Source organism: Cryptotermes secundus, unplaced genomic scaffold, assembly GCF_002891405.2.
Source record: "Cryptotermes secundus unplaced genomic scaffold, Csec_1.0 scaffold43, whole genome shotgun sequence".
Lineage (NCBI taxonomy): Eukaryota > Metazoa > Arthropoda > Insecta > Blattodea > Kalotermitidae > Cryptotermes > Cryptotermes secundus.
Window position 1 is genome coordinate 911,635 of NW_019723298.1, and position 14,936 is coordinate 926,570.

Here is a 14,936-nt window from a genome sequence, read left to right on the forward strand (position 1 = left end):
TAACTTCATTGTTACCATAAATGTTGCTTTATCTCATAATCTCTCTTGTCTACCAAATTCTGTTTCACAGCCCTTTTTCTTTTATATATGATGTATACTCTGAGTAGTTTCATTTTTTGTGCTCTTAGTATATAATTAAATATAATAATTAATATAATTAAATTTCAAGAAATGCTAAGCTATGAACTATGGGATGATGTTTTTACAAATGACAATGTAAACAATACTTTTAATGTATTTCTTAATACTTACTTGAGAATATTTTACTCATGTTTTACAAAAAAGAAAATTATTACTTCCAAACTTAAATGTAACCCGTGGATGACTCAAGGGATACGAATTTCTTGTGAAAAAAAGAGGAAGTTGTATATTAAATATAGACAAGATGATGATCCACATTTTAAACTGTATTATAAGAAATACTGTAAAGTACTTACTAAAGTTATTAAAGAGGCTAAGAAAGTACACTATGATAATAAAATTTCAAAATCTTATAATAAAATAAAAACTACATGGTCAATTATTAAAAAAGAGACTGGATCTAAAACTCAGAAGGATGAACCCCAATCGCTGAAAGTCAATAACATTATGATACAGAATAAAAAGTGCATTGCAAACGTACTTAACGAATATTTTACCTCAGTAGCTCAGACAATTATAGATGATTTAAACAATAACAAAACTCCAACCAACATCAGCCCATTATACTATCTGGGCAATAAATACACGTCTACCTTTAAATCTATCAAATGGCAGTATGTCTCAACTGCTGAGATTAGAAAGATAATCAAATCTTTGAAAACCAAGTCTTCACATGGTTATGATGAAATTTCCACTAGAATTTTAAAAGCAAGTATGCCATATATAACTTCGCCACTAACTTACATTTGTAACCAATCCCTTGCCCAGGGAACGTTTCCAGACAGAATGAAATTTGCTGTCAAGCCAATTTTCAAAAGTGATAATAAATATGAACCAGCCAACTGTAGGCGTATTTCATTATTGTCAGCCTTTTCTAAGGTTCTTGAAAGGGTTATCTATAATAAATTGTATGAACATATAGACAATAATCTTATATTGGACAATAATCAATATGGTTTTAGACCTAATTCATCTACAGAGAAAGCATCTTTCAAATTAATAGAGGAAATACTAAAAGCAATGAATAATAGACAGTTTGTTGGAGGAATATTTTGCGACTTACACAAAGCCTTTGATTGCATCAATCATGATATACTTATCAAAAAATTAGAGTTTTATGGAATAACTGGCAAATTTGGTGCCTTAATTAAATCTTACCTGAATGGAAGATATCAAAGAGTAACCCTTGTCCCTAACAGTTCTATTAATAGCTCGTCTAGTTGGGCAGAAGTAAAATTTGGTGTACCCCAAGGTTCAATTCTTGGCCCACTTATTTTCCTCCTGTATATAAACGACATAACTAAGGTTTCAATTAATGGAACAAACATATTCTTATATGCAGATGATACAAGTATAATTGTGACTAATCCAGAATACACTGACTACAAATTAACCATAACCAGAATATTTTACAATATTAATACATGGTTCAGAACCAATCTGCTAAAATTAAATATTCATAAAACCCACACTCTCCATTTCACTTTAATGAACTATGAGGATCATAATATGCATAATAATATTGATCAAAATTTACCAACTAACTTAGAGTGTATTAAATTTTTAGGCCTAAATATTGATAATAGGCTGTGTTGGAAGTATCATATTGATTACCTGGTTACAAAATTGAGTTCGTCTTGCTTTCTCATGAGATCAGTTAAGCCTATGAAATCAATAAGTAGCTTAAGAATGGTTTATTTTGCTTATATACATTCTGTGATGACATATGGAATTATCTTCTGGGGCAATTCTTCATACATGACGAAACTTTTTATGATCCAAAAGAAAATTATAAGGATTATGATGGGATTAAAGAAAAGAGATTCATGTAGAGACTCTTTCAAGGAAATGAAAATTCTGCCTTTGTGTTCGCAATACATATATTCCTTAATGCAACACACTATAAATAACATGCATTTGTTCACAAGAAATACGGAGGTTCATAATATTGGTACCAGACAAAATGTTAACCTATTTCCCCCGAGTACTTCTCTTACTAAAGTTCAAAAGGGTCCATATTATTCTGGTATAAAAATCTACAATCATCTGCCTAAAGAGCTGAAACAATTATCTAATAACCAGAAATCCTTTGAACGTTCCCTAAAAAGATTTTTACATGCTAACTCTTTTTATGCATTAAATGAGTATTTTAATTACAAAGGCACATAAATTTGAATGCTTAACACCACATTTTAATATAGTTGGTAAGGGAGATGTGAGGAGTTGTATTGTGGTTACTTGTGACTTATGTTTGTTTACTCTTTTTGCCTTGTATTGTTGTATGTGCTGGATAATTAATGTGGGTGATCTTCGCGGTGTGACTTGTGTGACTTTGTGTATGTGTTTGATGACTAATTCCACATCCTGGGTTTGTTCCCTGTATGGATGTTTATGGAAAGTGGAGGATGTGTATGTATGTATATGACGAGTCCTGTATCAATGTATTTTGATTTATGGGAAAATTATATTAATTTTAAGTTTTCATAGTAATGCACTTTTTAAATTATGTTAATTACAATTGTAATAAGCTCTTGTTTTTTTTTTATATATTACCTATGTTAGTTAACTGGTGTGTGTTATTTTAGTTGTGTGACTTATGTTATCTATTACATGTATACATCTATAATCAAATGGACTATTTCCACATCCTAGGATTTTTGCCTGTATGGATATATGGAAAATAAAGGAAATGATGATGAGTACTGAGAGAATTGTGTGCCAAATGTGTAATATACATGGGGAGAGGGCAGAAATGTAACAGAAATTTTTGTTGAGAACTGCCATGGAAGGAGACTGGTTAGAAGCAAAAGATGTGGATTGGAATTTGGAATATAACTTATAAAACTAGGTTGTTTTCATGTTCTTTGTGGAGGCTTCTTGTTTTTGCAGTAATAATGAACCTTGTTCTGTAATGCCAAGGAATAAGTACAAAAATAGGATACATTTAATTTACTTTTATGAGGTAGAAGAAAGAAATATTTTATGTCCTAGTTTATCATAAGAATCTTAATGGACCAGTATGAATGAAACTTGTATTTACATGGCAGTTTGTATCATAGACTTTCTGCACCAAACATCAAATCTGTGAAATGATTTTGGAAATATCTCTAAACAATCCACATGTTATTACTAACATGTCTGAAAATAGAAGCTATATTCAATTTAATATATGCCACAGTTAAAATAAACATTGAGAAAAATAGACACTCATAAACAATACTTCAAAAATGAAAATGAGGATGAAATGATTGTGCCTTATAGTGGGAACCACATGACATGAAGTGAAGGCAAAGATATCACATAAGCTTTTTCTAAGCAACAGTTGTCAGACAAAAAATATGCACATTTGTAAGAAAGGGGAAAGCACACAATACAATTTTAATTTTGTACAATGAACATATGTGACCAAACTTTTAAGATGTGTAGCTGGATTACATCAGTATTTTGTTTAACAGATAGTGACAGCATGAGTAGTAGTGAAGATGGACATTAGTATAAATCCATAATTGCTGCCAGTCTATAAATGGCATTTTACACTTACTAATTTTTCATCCATGATATGTATACAGTGGCCGTCTTGTAGTGCACTCAATTTCACCTGTCACTTCACAACATGTTTCGGCAACATAGTGCCATCATCAGGTGTCCCAATTACGTGAAACTATTGCATTGCTTGCCCTCATATGTTTTCACAACACCATTTAAAAAGTATTTAAAAAGTCCGTATTTGTCAACTATGATAAAGAAGTTTTAGCAAATGTAAATTTATCATAGTTGACAAATACGGACTTTTTAAATGGTGTTGTGAAAACATATGAGGGCAAGCAATGCAATAGTTTCACGTAATTGGGACACCTGATGATGGCACTATGTTGCCGAAACATGTTGTGAAGTGACAGGTGAAATTGAGTGCACTACAAGACGGCTACTGTATACATATCATGGATGAAAATCAGTGCAACAGGACACTAAAATATGACATTACTAATTTTTCTTTTTACTGTACAGAATACTTTGACCATGGAAGCATCTCTGTCAGCTGCACAAGACAGTTACAGGCGAGCTCGAAATGAATTTGCTGCTGGGCTATGTGAAGAACAACAAAAATTGCTCCGGCAAGTTCAGTAGTTGTATATTTATGCACTTTATCCTCAGCTTTGAAGCAGTTTATGTACCAAAGCCCCATTCATAATTCAAACTGTTCTTAAGCTGAAACTAACAGATATAGTTCTTATATTAATTATTTCCTCAAAATCAGTGGGAATTTTTTGCAAACATTCAGTAGGACACAATATGTGTATTTTATGGATCCCTGTAAGCAGGGATGTACATGAGCAGATTCAAGCAAACTGGTACATAAGAATTTGATACAGTTAAGAAGTACCATTTGTATATATGGTTCATACATTGAGCTTTTGTATGTTGAAGACTGAGTTTAAAGCAGAGCTCTGCCTTCTTCCTGCTTTGTGGTGGTCTCTTGCTTAGCTTACTCCTTGACCTTGAAGATGGAGCCTGAATGTCCTCCAAGATACCAGTTTAGTTTCATTGGACTACAAAGTGCTATATCCCAGAAGGTAGAACTTTTTACAAAGAGCACAGAATTAAAGGACTGGAAGTTTATATAGCAGGAAATAGGCTACCCAGAATTCCTTCTATTTATTCAATTTCTCAGGTGGTGGTCCCCCTTGTTATAATATCTACTCTGTGGTTAGCTAAACCATGCTTATTCATATTTTGGGAAAGGTACACAGAATTTCATTTTACAGCTTCCACATTTTTCAGTCTTTATCCCTTATTTTATATGTATATATATATTTATATATTTCTTGCAGGTCACAGTAGCCGAGCAGTCTAAGGCATGCACTGTCTTCGCTCACTCGGAAGCCAGGATCTTGGGTTCGAATCCCACTCAGGGCATGGTTGTTTGTGTGCGTTTTTCTGTGTTTGTCTACAGGTAGAGTCCTTGCGACGAGCTGATCACTCGCCCAAGGAGTCCTGTCGTATTTGTAAGATCTAGAAAAACCGAAGTGAATGGAGTTCATGGAGGTAGGCCTAGGCCCATTGGGGCTGTAGTGCCAGGGGAAAAAAATATATAGTTCTTACTTATCTGAGGACTGTCAGCATTGATTGTGAATAATGAATTGAGATAGCTATGGATGAAATTGTGTATATCCTATGTTAAGATACTGTAGAATTCCATAATTTTTGTGGAGTGAGTAAGGAAAACCACAAAAAAAATCCCTTGTCAGGATAACCAGTCTTCATGCTAAGGTTTGAATCTTAGGCTCCCGAATATAAAGCAACAAACAAACTCCGTGGTTTAGTCCGCAAGCAAAGTTTACTGACCAAGTGACTGCCGTTTGTTAGTTAGTGCCAACTTTAGCAGATAAAGGGTGTCGCGTAGTCAGCACAAGAAATCCCGACAGCCGTTAATTTCGGTTTTCTAGACCAGAGCCACTATTTCCTTGAAATAGCTCCTCAGTTATCCTCACAAGGCTGAGTGGACCCTGTTCCAGACCCATTACTGCTCAGAAAATCTGATATCACTAGTAATCAGACCTGGACCTCTGGATCCATAGCCAGGAACTCAGACCACTAGACCACAGAGGCGGTCCTAGAATGTAAAGCAGAAGTGCTATGTTGCCCTCATACATAAATTATCCTGTTTTCACTCTGATACGACTTATTTAATGAGGGACTCTGACAGGACATAAATTTAGATTAAAGAGATGGACATCAATTAGCCCTTGCACTACCTTTGTCAGCAATCCTTTAACATCCCCTTCATAAAATTATTCGGCTAGCAATACCACACTTCAAAGGAAACATGATACTTTGCTTAAGTATTATCATCTGGGATAGGGAATTTAAATTTCCTCAGCTACACTGTGGGTGAAAGCCAGGATAGCCCAATCAGTATAGCAACTGGCTACATGCTGGACAGCTTGAGAGTTTGAGTCTCGGTATGAGAAAGATTTTTCTCCTCTCCAAATCATCCAGACTAGTTCTGGGTTCCACCCAGTCTCCTATCCAGTGGATACCGGGGGCTGTATTCCTGGGATGAAGCAGCCAGGGCATGAAACTGACCACCCACCTCTAACTAGTGCAGAAGTAAAAATGCATGGATCTATAACTCCACTTCCCCATATGCCTCCATGGTGTAGTGTTTATTTAGTTAAGCACAGGGCAACTTTTTTTACAGTTCTGGTACCGAGATTTTAATATGAAGGTGATGGTATGTGTATATTGAAAACAGTGTGATGGTAGACCTACTGGTGCTGTTATAGTAGTGCAGTGCAGTGCACAGATGATAAAAGTCAGCAGGGTGTCTTGAGTCACTTGCCCTCATGAATTGAGCCCAGGTGATGAAATATTCATTCAGCTAGAGCTTTGTAATTGCAAGGATTTGTGCAGTGGTTTCATTTGATGCGACATAAGTTTTATTGAGCTGTCTTAGTATATTCCAGCAATGTATCTGTCTTTTTTTTTTGTTTCACATTACACTGTTTTTTCTTGCTTTGTGTTGAATTACTTATTTTATCTTGATAAAAATTATGATATATAAGAACACAGAATTTAACATCATTTTATGCCATTGTAGATTTATTTTTGATAATTGTTCCAGGTATCAAAAGACACTGGAAGATAAGTTTCGACGAGAATTTGTGGGACGCTCTCTGCATGATACTGTGTACTTTCTGTTGTTACTGCATGAGACCAAACTGGCAGATAAGCTGCGTACTGAATATCGAGTAACTGATAGGAGGTAATCGCCATGATCATTCCCAGCCTTAATTTAAAATAAAGGTTTCTTGAATTGAACATTTCTTTAGTGTGGAATTCACTTATGTGTTTACTTCAGTATATATTCTCCCATGTTGAGAATCTTTTCTGATATATAAGTTGCCAGCTTCATACCTCATTTTTTCCTATATTTGCAACAGAAGAAGTAAAGTTCTTAATAAATTACAAGTCATGTGTGACTGCAGATAAACCACAGTCTAATACCTGTGCACTGTCATTATCACTAAAACGGAGTCAGCAGTAAATATAAAACTTGTGCTTCATATGTGCAGTAATGTTAATGCTTTTTTCTACTGGAAGAAAGAACAAAAGGAGGACTGTGTGGTAATATTATTTGCAAATTGGTGCACAAAAGTAGCTGAATGTGCTACAGTGTAGCCTTAGTACAATGAGATGTTACACAATTTAGAAAAATGTTTGTTCTAACATGTACTCACAATATCCAAAAATAGTTTAAATGCATGATCTTCAAGTCATCTGTTATATTGTAAATGTTCATATCAAAATTTGTGTACAGTCTCTGTATGTAGGGTTACTTCAGAAATCTGCACATTGAGGACAGGTCATTTATGAGAGAGACAGTTGTAACATATGTCACTGGTCATTTAAGAGCAGAACAAACCTGTGTTAAACTTCATACCTTGTTAAATTTTTGTAAAGGTTCAAGTTTAGCTGAAGGAACTGAGGGATTGAAGGCATAAGTCAGTCACTTAACACATTAAGGACCGGCGATTTAAATATGTAAATCACCCTGGGGCTGCCATTATTAAATCTACTATCCTAACTTGTGCACTGTTCACTTTAAAAATTAATTTAAGATCTCGTAATTAATCTTATGAACTAAAATTTTTGGAGAACACTTACCAATGCTGCTAGAAGTGCTTGAGGGTGTGATATTTCTGGAAACATTCCCCTTTGTGAAGTGGCATTACACAGAACTTGCAAATGTAGACATACTCCTTTTTTTGTGAACTGTGCAAACACGGCATTGTCTAGAAGGATACTTCCCCTTGGAATGTTCACTCTTCACAATTTTCATGAGGGTATGTTTCCGCATATCACCCAAGAGTCGCCCTGGGGGGTCCACACGAGCCCTGCGTGGGGTGGGAGATGATGGGCCCGGTCGCGCTAAGTCTGTGTCTGACTCTGGTTCTGCCGCCACCATCTGGTCTGTAGCCCAGGCCTTTGCCACATCCATCAGATATGCTTTATATTTCAATTTTGAATCAGGGTTTAGATTGTGATTTTTTTAGACTTTTACTTTCCCCGCAGTGTTATTACCCCCATTATCGTCACAGCTACTGTCACTTTCACTGTCTGTGGCCACAATTCTTTGTTCTCCCCTGTCACTACCGCTCTCTGAATCACCATTACTATGCATCTCACAAGCCAGGTCAGCTAGCTCATCGGAGAAGAATTTGTTCTTGTCCATACCCCACCACTAACTACTGGCTGATACATACAGCTCGAAGAGCAACAAAGCATTTTGTTTATAGTGGGTTAAGAAAACAGCAAGGTCAAGTTACTGACAAGTAAGCAAAAATTCAAGAGTTTTATTATGCCACTGCGTGCAACTTGGGTGGCGCCAGAGCAATGTCTAGTGTGTTACAACCTAACATGTCCTAAAATCATGATATCATGCGACCGGTCTGCCATGTTTAAAAGCCAAAAGCATGATATCATGCAACCGGTCTTCAATGTGTTCGGAGAGGCACCACAAAAGAGGAGACTGCATAATTTGGAAACATTGTTTATGATAGGACAGCATTATTAATGAAGGGGTGCTGACAAGAGGGGAGGAAGATGGCAGTCATAGTAGAGATGTTATGTAACTACTCACTGCCTCCATGTTGTTTTGGTGAATTTGGCCCCCTTTTTGGAGGGGGCATTTGTTATGATAGTGATAACTTTGTGCCATAACCTGGGATAATGTGTGCTGGATTCTTACAGCAGTGGACTTCTCTTGCATGGTTTGTTCTTTCCCTTCTATTCATCATTAACCAATATGCCATATTCAAATGTTAGCATCCCTAAGGTTTGTGACAGGCATGAATTTTCAGAACATAACTCAGTTTCATTCCTCAGGGTAAGGAAACTGGTTTCAATTTTAGTGAAGAAACTTATGATTTTTTACAGCTATAAGGAACAAACCACAGTAAATTGTATATTACAAGCCATGCCATCACAAGTATTCCATACAGCAGAGACCAAAAACTCGTCATCATGTTTATGAGGACAAGTTCTCACAGCAGTGACTGCTAACATAACAGCCTTCTGGGATGTGACACCATGTAGGCTGGTAGAAGTTTGCTGATGTTTCAGAGGACTTGCTCTGTCTGTCTTCAAGGTAAAAGAGAAAGAGAGAGAGGGTTGGAAGATAACCAAAATATATGTAAACTCATAACACCCTATTTGGCATCCCAGAAGAATATTATCTTCATCACAACATTCCACTCTGAAATCAGGACACTTACGAGTGTCCTGTTTTGGCTTCTGTATTCACATCTTCCAGGAGTACTTAAGTGCTTGTCATTTTCGTCTATTTGATGGTATTTCAGAATCTGTTTTGGGAACCAGAAAATCTCTATTGGATGCTTTGAGACCAGTTATTTCTATGTGCATAAATTTTTCTTCCAAAGATTCAAATTTGTGATTGAGAATAGTGTACACTGCCAGTTATCATAAAAATTTTGTAACGTGTTTTGTTACTGATGTCGGTCCCCGCGCCTTTTCTTCTTCGGTTCTCTGACCGGCATTACTTCGGCGTCTTGTACGGGTACCTCTCGTAGTTCTGCCGCCTCAGGTTTCCTGTTCGCTGAGGCTGGATCTTCTTCTAGACGTGCCTCCATCTCTTGGCAGGCCATCGTCACTCCAACCAGTATTACTAAGGGGACCTCTTCTAGTTGTGCCGCTGCAGGTTTTGTATCCACTGTGGCCGGCTTTTCCTCTTCTAGCCGTGCCTCCATCGTTTCTCAGCAAGCTATCGTCTCTCCCTCTATCTTTGATTTAAATGCAGACACCATCTCCATGTGGCTGGTGCTTATATTTCTAGCATGGCGGCCATCTGTTCTCGCCGGGACTTTCTATCAGCGTCTAGTATCGCCTCTAGGCGTTCAAAAATTGTTTCCATTTCCATCGTGCGGTAGTATAATTCATTGAGGCGTGTTCAAGTTCATAATCCCACTTCTGACACCAGTGTAACGTGTTTCGTTACTGAAGACGCCGTAGAGATTGTTAATTGGTTTATTCAGCTACCTACGAGTTAGTTCCGAGCAAGCCTACGAGCCAGTGTGTTATCAACAGTTCTCAAGGCAGTTGCTCTGCTTTCCAACCGCTACATCATCCCCTAGGTCGAGGATGTTGGTTGTACACCTCGACCGGCTCGCGCCTTATCATGGAGCTGCTCGAGACAAGCAACCATAAAAAGGGGGAAGATGTAGCGGTTGGAAAGCAGAGCACCGGGGAGAAGAGAAAAAGAGTAACAGGACCAAAAGAAGATGCTGCAAGAACAACCCCCAAAGAAAAGGAACGGGGATACACCGTTAGGCTATTCGGGACGAACAGCCTTAATGAGGGAGCAGTGTGATATGTTGCGCAACGGAGGACCCCCACCTCCCCAGCGGTACGTGGCGGTAACGTAGCACTCTCATTACTATGGTAATAGATGAGTGATCGCCCCGCCACTCTCCCCACGGTGATGTAAGACGCAACGCGTGGTGACACAACACGACGACATGGCACCGGTTCCTGCTGTGATGTGGCACGCAACAACGCTGTTGACGCGGGCAACAGGTAACAGCGAACGGAATAAAAGCCGGCTGAGCAGCAAGCGAGAGCGAAAAGCCGGCCACAGTGGACATGAAACCTGCGGTGGCACAACAAGAAGAGGTCCCCTTAGTAATACCGGTCGGAGTGACGATGGCCTGCCAAGAGATGGAGGCACGTCTAGAAGTGGAAGAGCCGGCCTCAGCAAACAGGAAACCTGAGGCGGCAGAACTACGAGAGGTACCCGTAGAAGACGCCGAAGTAATGCCGGTCAGAGAACCGAAGAAGAAAAGGCGCGGGGACCGACACGAGTAACGAAACACGTTACAATATTGTAACATGTTTGGAGTAGATATTTCCATGGTAATGCAATAACAGTGGGTTGTTGCGTAGGAATTGCAGAATCAACAAACGTGTTTCCCCAGAGATGGAAGGTTCACTGCATAACAATGGATTGTTGGACCAGCAGGGATAATGCACTTCCGCGGTAATGAGTCAAACTTAAGAAAGCTGCTGCCGAAAGCAGTCTAGTATTCGCCAAGATATAGTGGAAGCAATAATTGTGATACTGCAAGTGATAATAATTGTAAAGCGAAGCATAAAAAATATCCGCTACATCCTTGACGACGTGAAGTTATTTGTTGCGTGACAGTATTATCTCTGCAGCTCATAATTTATTTTTGTCACGTCTCAGTTTCCAAATTTCACTGCTATACAGGAAGACTGAAAAACCTGTTGTAGTTTACAGTTTTAGTCCTGACCATTTTGAAGAAATTAGGTTTTAGATACACAGTTATATGAACAGTAATTTCCACATGCTTAATTCACTTTTAATAGAGATTTAAAAATGATATCCCTTGTAATTTTTCATATGAAGGTTCTAGTGCTAAGTGTTATCTTATTCAGGTATTGGTGGTTGCGTATCCAGAGTCTTTCTGAGCTTGGAGAGTGGATGGAATTGGATAAATTCTCCAAGAGTAAAAAGTCCCCTATTGGGATTGAGGTAAGATAAAAGTATCTTATAATGCAAGTTGATTCAAGTGGTAATGTTTCTGCCATTTAGTTGGTAAGTGCCTGATTCATATCTCACCTGGGACACCAATTGTTCTGACAGGGGTCTGTTGTGGTTTTTCTCATTCCCCAGGCAGATGATGGGATAATATCTAAAGTTAGGCCACAAATGCTTCCTTCCACATCCTTTCCAATCCCTCATTCACGTGTCTACCACATAACACCATACAGTCTGAATACTGAAAACATGATTAAATAAACCCCAAATAAATAAATAAATAAAAACATATCGTTTTTATTCAACCTTGTATTCTACACATTAGATTAATTCCTTTTTTATATAAAAACATAATTTAGGAAAGAATCAAGTGTGTTTTTTCCACAGATTAATTCCTTATGCAGGTGTCCCATTTATGGTATTACTGACTGGGGGGTTTATGAAGTGTCACTGAGGTGACTTCAGGAGACATGATACACACATAGACACACACACACACACAGAGCAAGGTAATCTCATAAACCTACTTCTCTTTCTTCAAAATGAGGATTCAAAAAACTGCAAAGAGCACCGCACATGATTTTTCTTAATGACATGTCAGTTCTGAATAAATCATGTTTGAATTAGTAGCATGTGAATCAGCAGATTTTATTCTTCCATCTAGCACAAGAGCTGAATAATAATTACAGTAGTGTCACATAGGAGCCAGTCAAGAAATCTATAGATTACACCTCACACGTGCAACAGTTAAGTGATGCTGAAGTATTTTGAAGGAATGAAAAAACCCCACCCCCCAAAAGTGTAATATTTTAAGACAGGAATTTTCATTCATTTCTTTAAAACATTCATACAGAAACTGAATTGTGTAATTTTTCCTGTGTTGATCTTGAACTGTTTGCACCTGCATATCTGATGGGTTGTGTGTTACACTTCTTCTTTCTAGCCATTTGTTGATGTATGCCTCAAGCATAAAAACAGATCTGAAGCTGAGAAGTATCTACCTAAAGTGAAAGATGAACTTAAAGTGAAGTACTATGTTAAAGCTGGGTAAGTATACATAAAAGATTACATTCACAGAATAGGCCTACTTGGTATTATTAAGGCCTTTTTTTTCTGTCTTTGTGTTTCCTGTCTGTAATACTAAAGATTAAAATACTGGCACACAAAAATATAATTTTACCCATTGTTTTATGAATATGAAATTTGATGTCTCATATTGAGGGAAAGCTTTGGTTGAGGTTGTTTGTGAAAAGGTTGCTTAGCAGTTAATTTTGGTCTAAAAGAAAAAAGTAATAAGAGGATGGAGAAAACTTCATAATTTTTCCTGTGCACCAAATATTATTACAATGATCAGAGATGAGATGGGGGCATGGTGCACACCAGGATGAGATGAGAAATGAATACACTTTATTTGTTGAAAATCCACTGGAGAGATCTAAGCATACATAGGAATTCGTTCATTCATCAGTAATCTGTCAGACGACAGGTCCACAGTCTCTTCCAAAACAGTTCCTCCACTTAATGCGATCTAGAGCTTTCTCCTTCAAATGAGAATATCCTCTTCTGTCCCCAAGGTCATCCAGCATCTTCTTACGTCTTCTTCCTTGTCTTCTGGTCACTTCTATCTGCCCCTCTATCTTTCCTTCAATAACTTCTTTTAGAAGGCAGTTTCTGCGTAAAACCTGACCAATCCAATTAGCCTCCCATTTTCTTATTTCTTGTAGGATATTCCTCTGCTCACTGACTCGAAATAACACTTCTTCATTTCTCACATAATCGATCCAACTGATCTTCTCCAACACCACATTTTGAAGCTTTCCAGGTGTTTCTGATCTACTGCCCTAAGTGTCCAAGTTTCAGCCCCATACAAGGCTGTGCTCCAAATGTAGCATTTCACTAGTTTCTTCCTCAAATTTAAGTTCAATTTGCTGGTAAAAAGATTCTTCTTCTTGCTAAATGCAGCTTTTGCCATGGCATCCTAGATTTAATTTCACAAGTACACCTTCCATCATCTGTTAACAAGCTACCCAAATATATTTCACATTCTCCAGTTGTTTTTGGTTTATCTTTATTGTGACGGGTTGGTTGTCTCGAAATTTTCATTACTTTTGTTTTCTCATATTCATATCCATGCCATAGCACCTTCCAATTTTGATTAGTCTATCAATCATACCCTGTAGCACAGTTTCTTTCTTAGCCATTAATGCAAGGTCATCTGCATATTTCACAGTTTGAATAATTTGCCCTCTTAATTTGAAGTCTCCAAGCCCATCCAGAGCTTCCTTGGTAAGGCATTCGCTGTACAAGTTGAACAGAATTGGTGATAAACAGCATCCTTGTCGAACTCCTCTTCCAATCTTCACACTTCTTGTCTCCCCTCTGTCCAGTCGCACTCTAACACTCTGATCCATGTACAATTTACTAATCAATCTTCTTTCACGCCAGTCGATACCTGTTTCCTTTAGTATCTGCATTAATTTGGTCCAATTTACACGGTCAAATGCCTTCTGCCAGTCTATAAAGCAAGCACACAGTTCTTCATCTATCTCCAAAGTTCTTTCTGCTATAATTCTCATCATCCCAATTGCATCCCTGGTTCCTTTTCCTCTTCTAAATCCAAACTGATCCTCTCCAAGTACATCCTCTATTTTCCTTTCAATTCTTTTAAGTATCTTTGCTATTATCTTTGCTGTATGTGCAATAAGGCTTATTGTGCGATGGTCGCTGCATTTTGTAGCTTTTGTCTTTTTCTTTAAGGCAATCATTGTCAGTTCTGTAAAGTCCTTGGGCCACTCCCCAGTTTCATAGATGGTGTTTATTAGTTTTGTCAGTGTTTTCAAACCACCTTCTCCCAGTAACTTAAGCACATCTCCAGGTACATCATCATCTCCTGTAGCCTTTCCATTCCTCATATCCTTGATAGCTTTTTCCACCTCACTTTGTAAAATATATGGTCCTTTCTCGTCTGTATCTGCTTCTTCTGCCGGTTCCACTTCCAAGGTTTCTGGCCGATTAGGTCGATCATATAGTTCTGTAATATAATTTCCCTAATTTCCAGCACTTGACTCTGATCTACTGTTCTATTCCCCTGGGAGTCTTCGATGCCAATATTTTGAATCCCATGGTTCTCTTTCCATCCTACTTCTTTTGTCTTCATGTACATCGAATCATAACGTCCTGTTCTTTGAAATTCTATAATCTCATTACATATCTTCTC

The 14,936-nt window shown here is 37.7% G+C and overlaps 1 protein-coding gene across 1 annotated transcript in view; it reads left to right on the top strand.

The window, feature by feature from the left end:
• LOC111861640 (vacuolar protein sorting-associated protein 16 homolog) overlaps window positions 1–14,936 on the top strand; it is a 63,440-nt gene that overhangs the window by 43,572 nt on the left and 4,932 nt on the right. Inside the window, exons 13-16 of the mRNA XM_023846370.2 lie at window positions 4,150–4,256; window positions 6,767–6,907; window positions 11,617–11,713; window positions 12,663–12,766. Coding sequence (XP_023702138.1) covers window positions 4,150–4,256; window positions 6,767–6,907; window positions 11,617–11,713; window positions 12,663–12,766 — 449 coding nt within the window. The remainder of the gene's footprint in view (window positions 1–4,149; window positions 4,257–6,766; window positions 6,908–11,616; window positions 11,714–12,662; window positions 12,767–14,936) is intronic.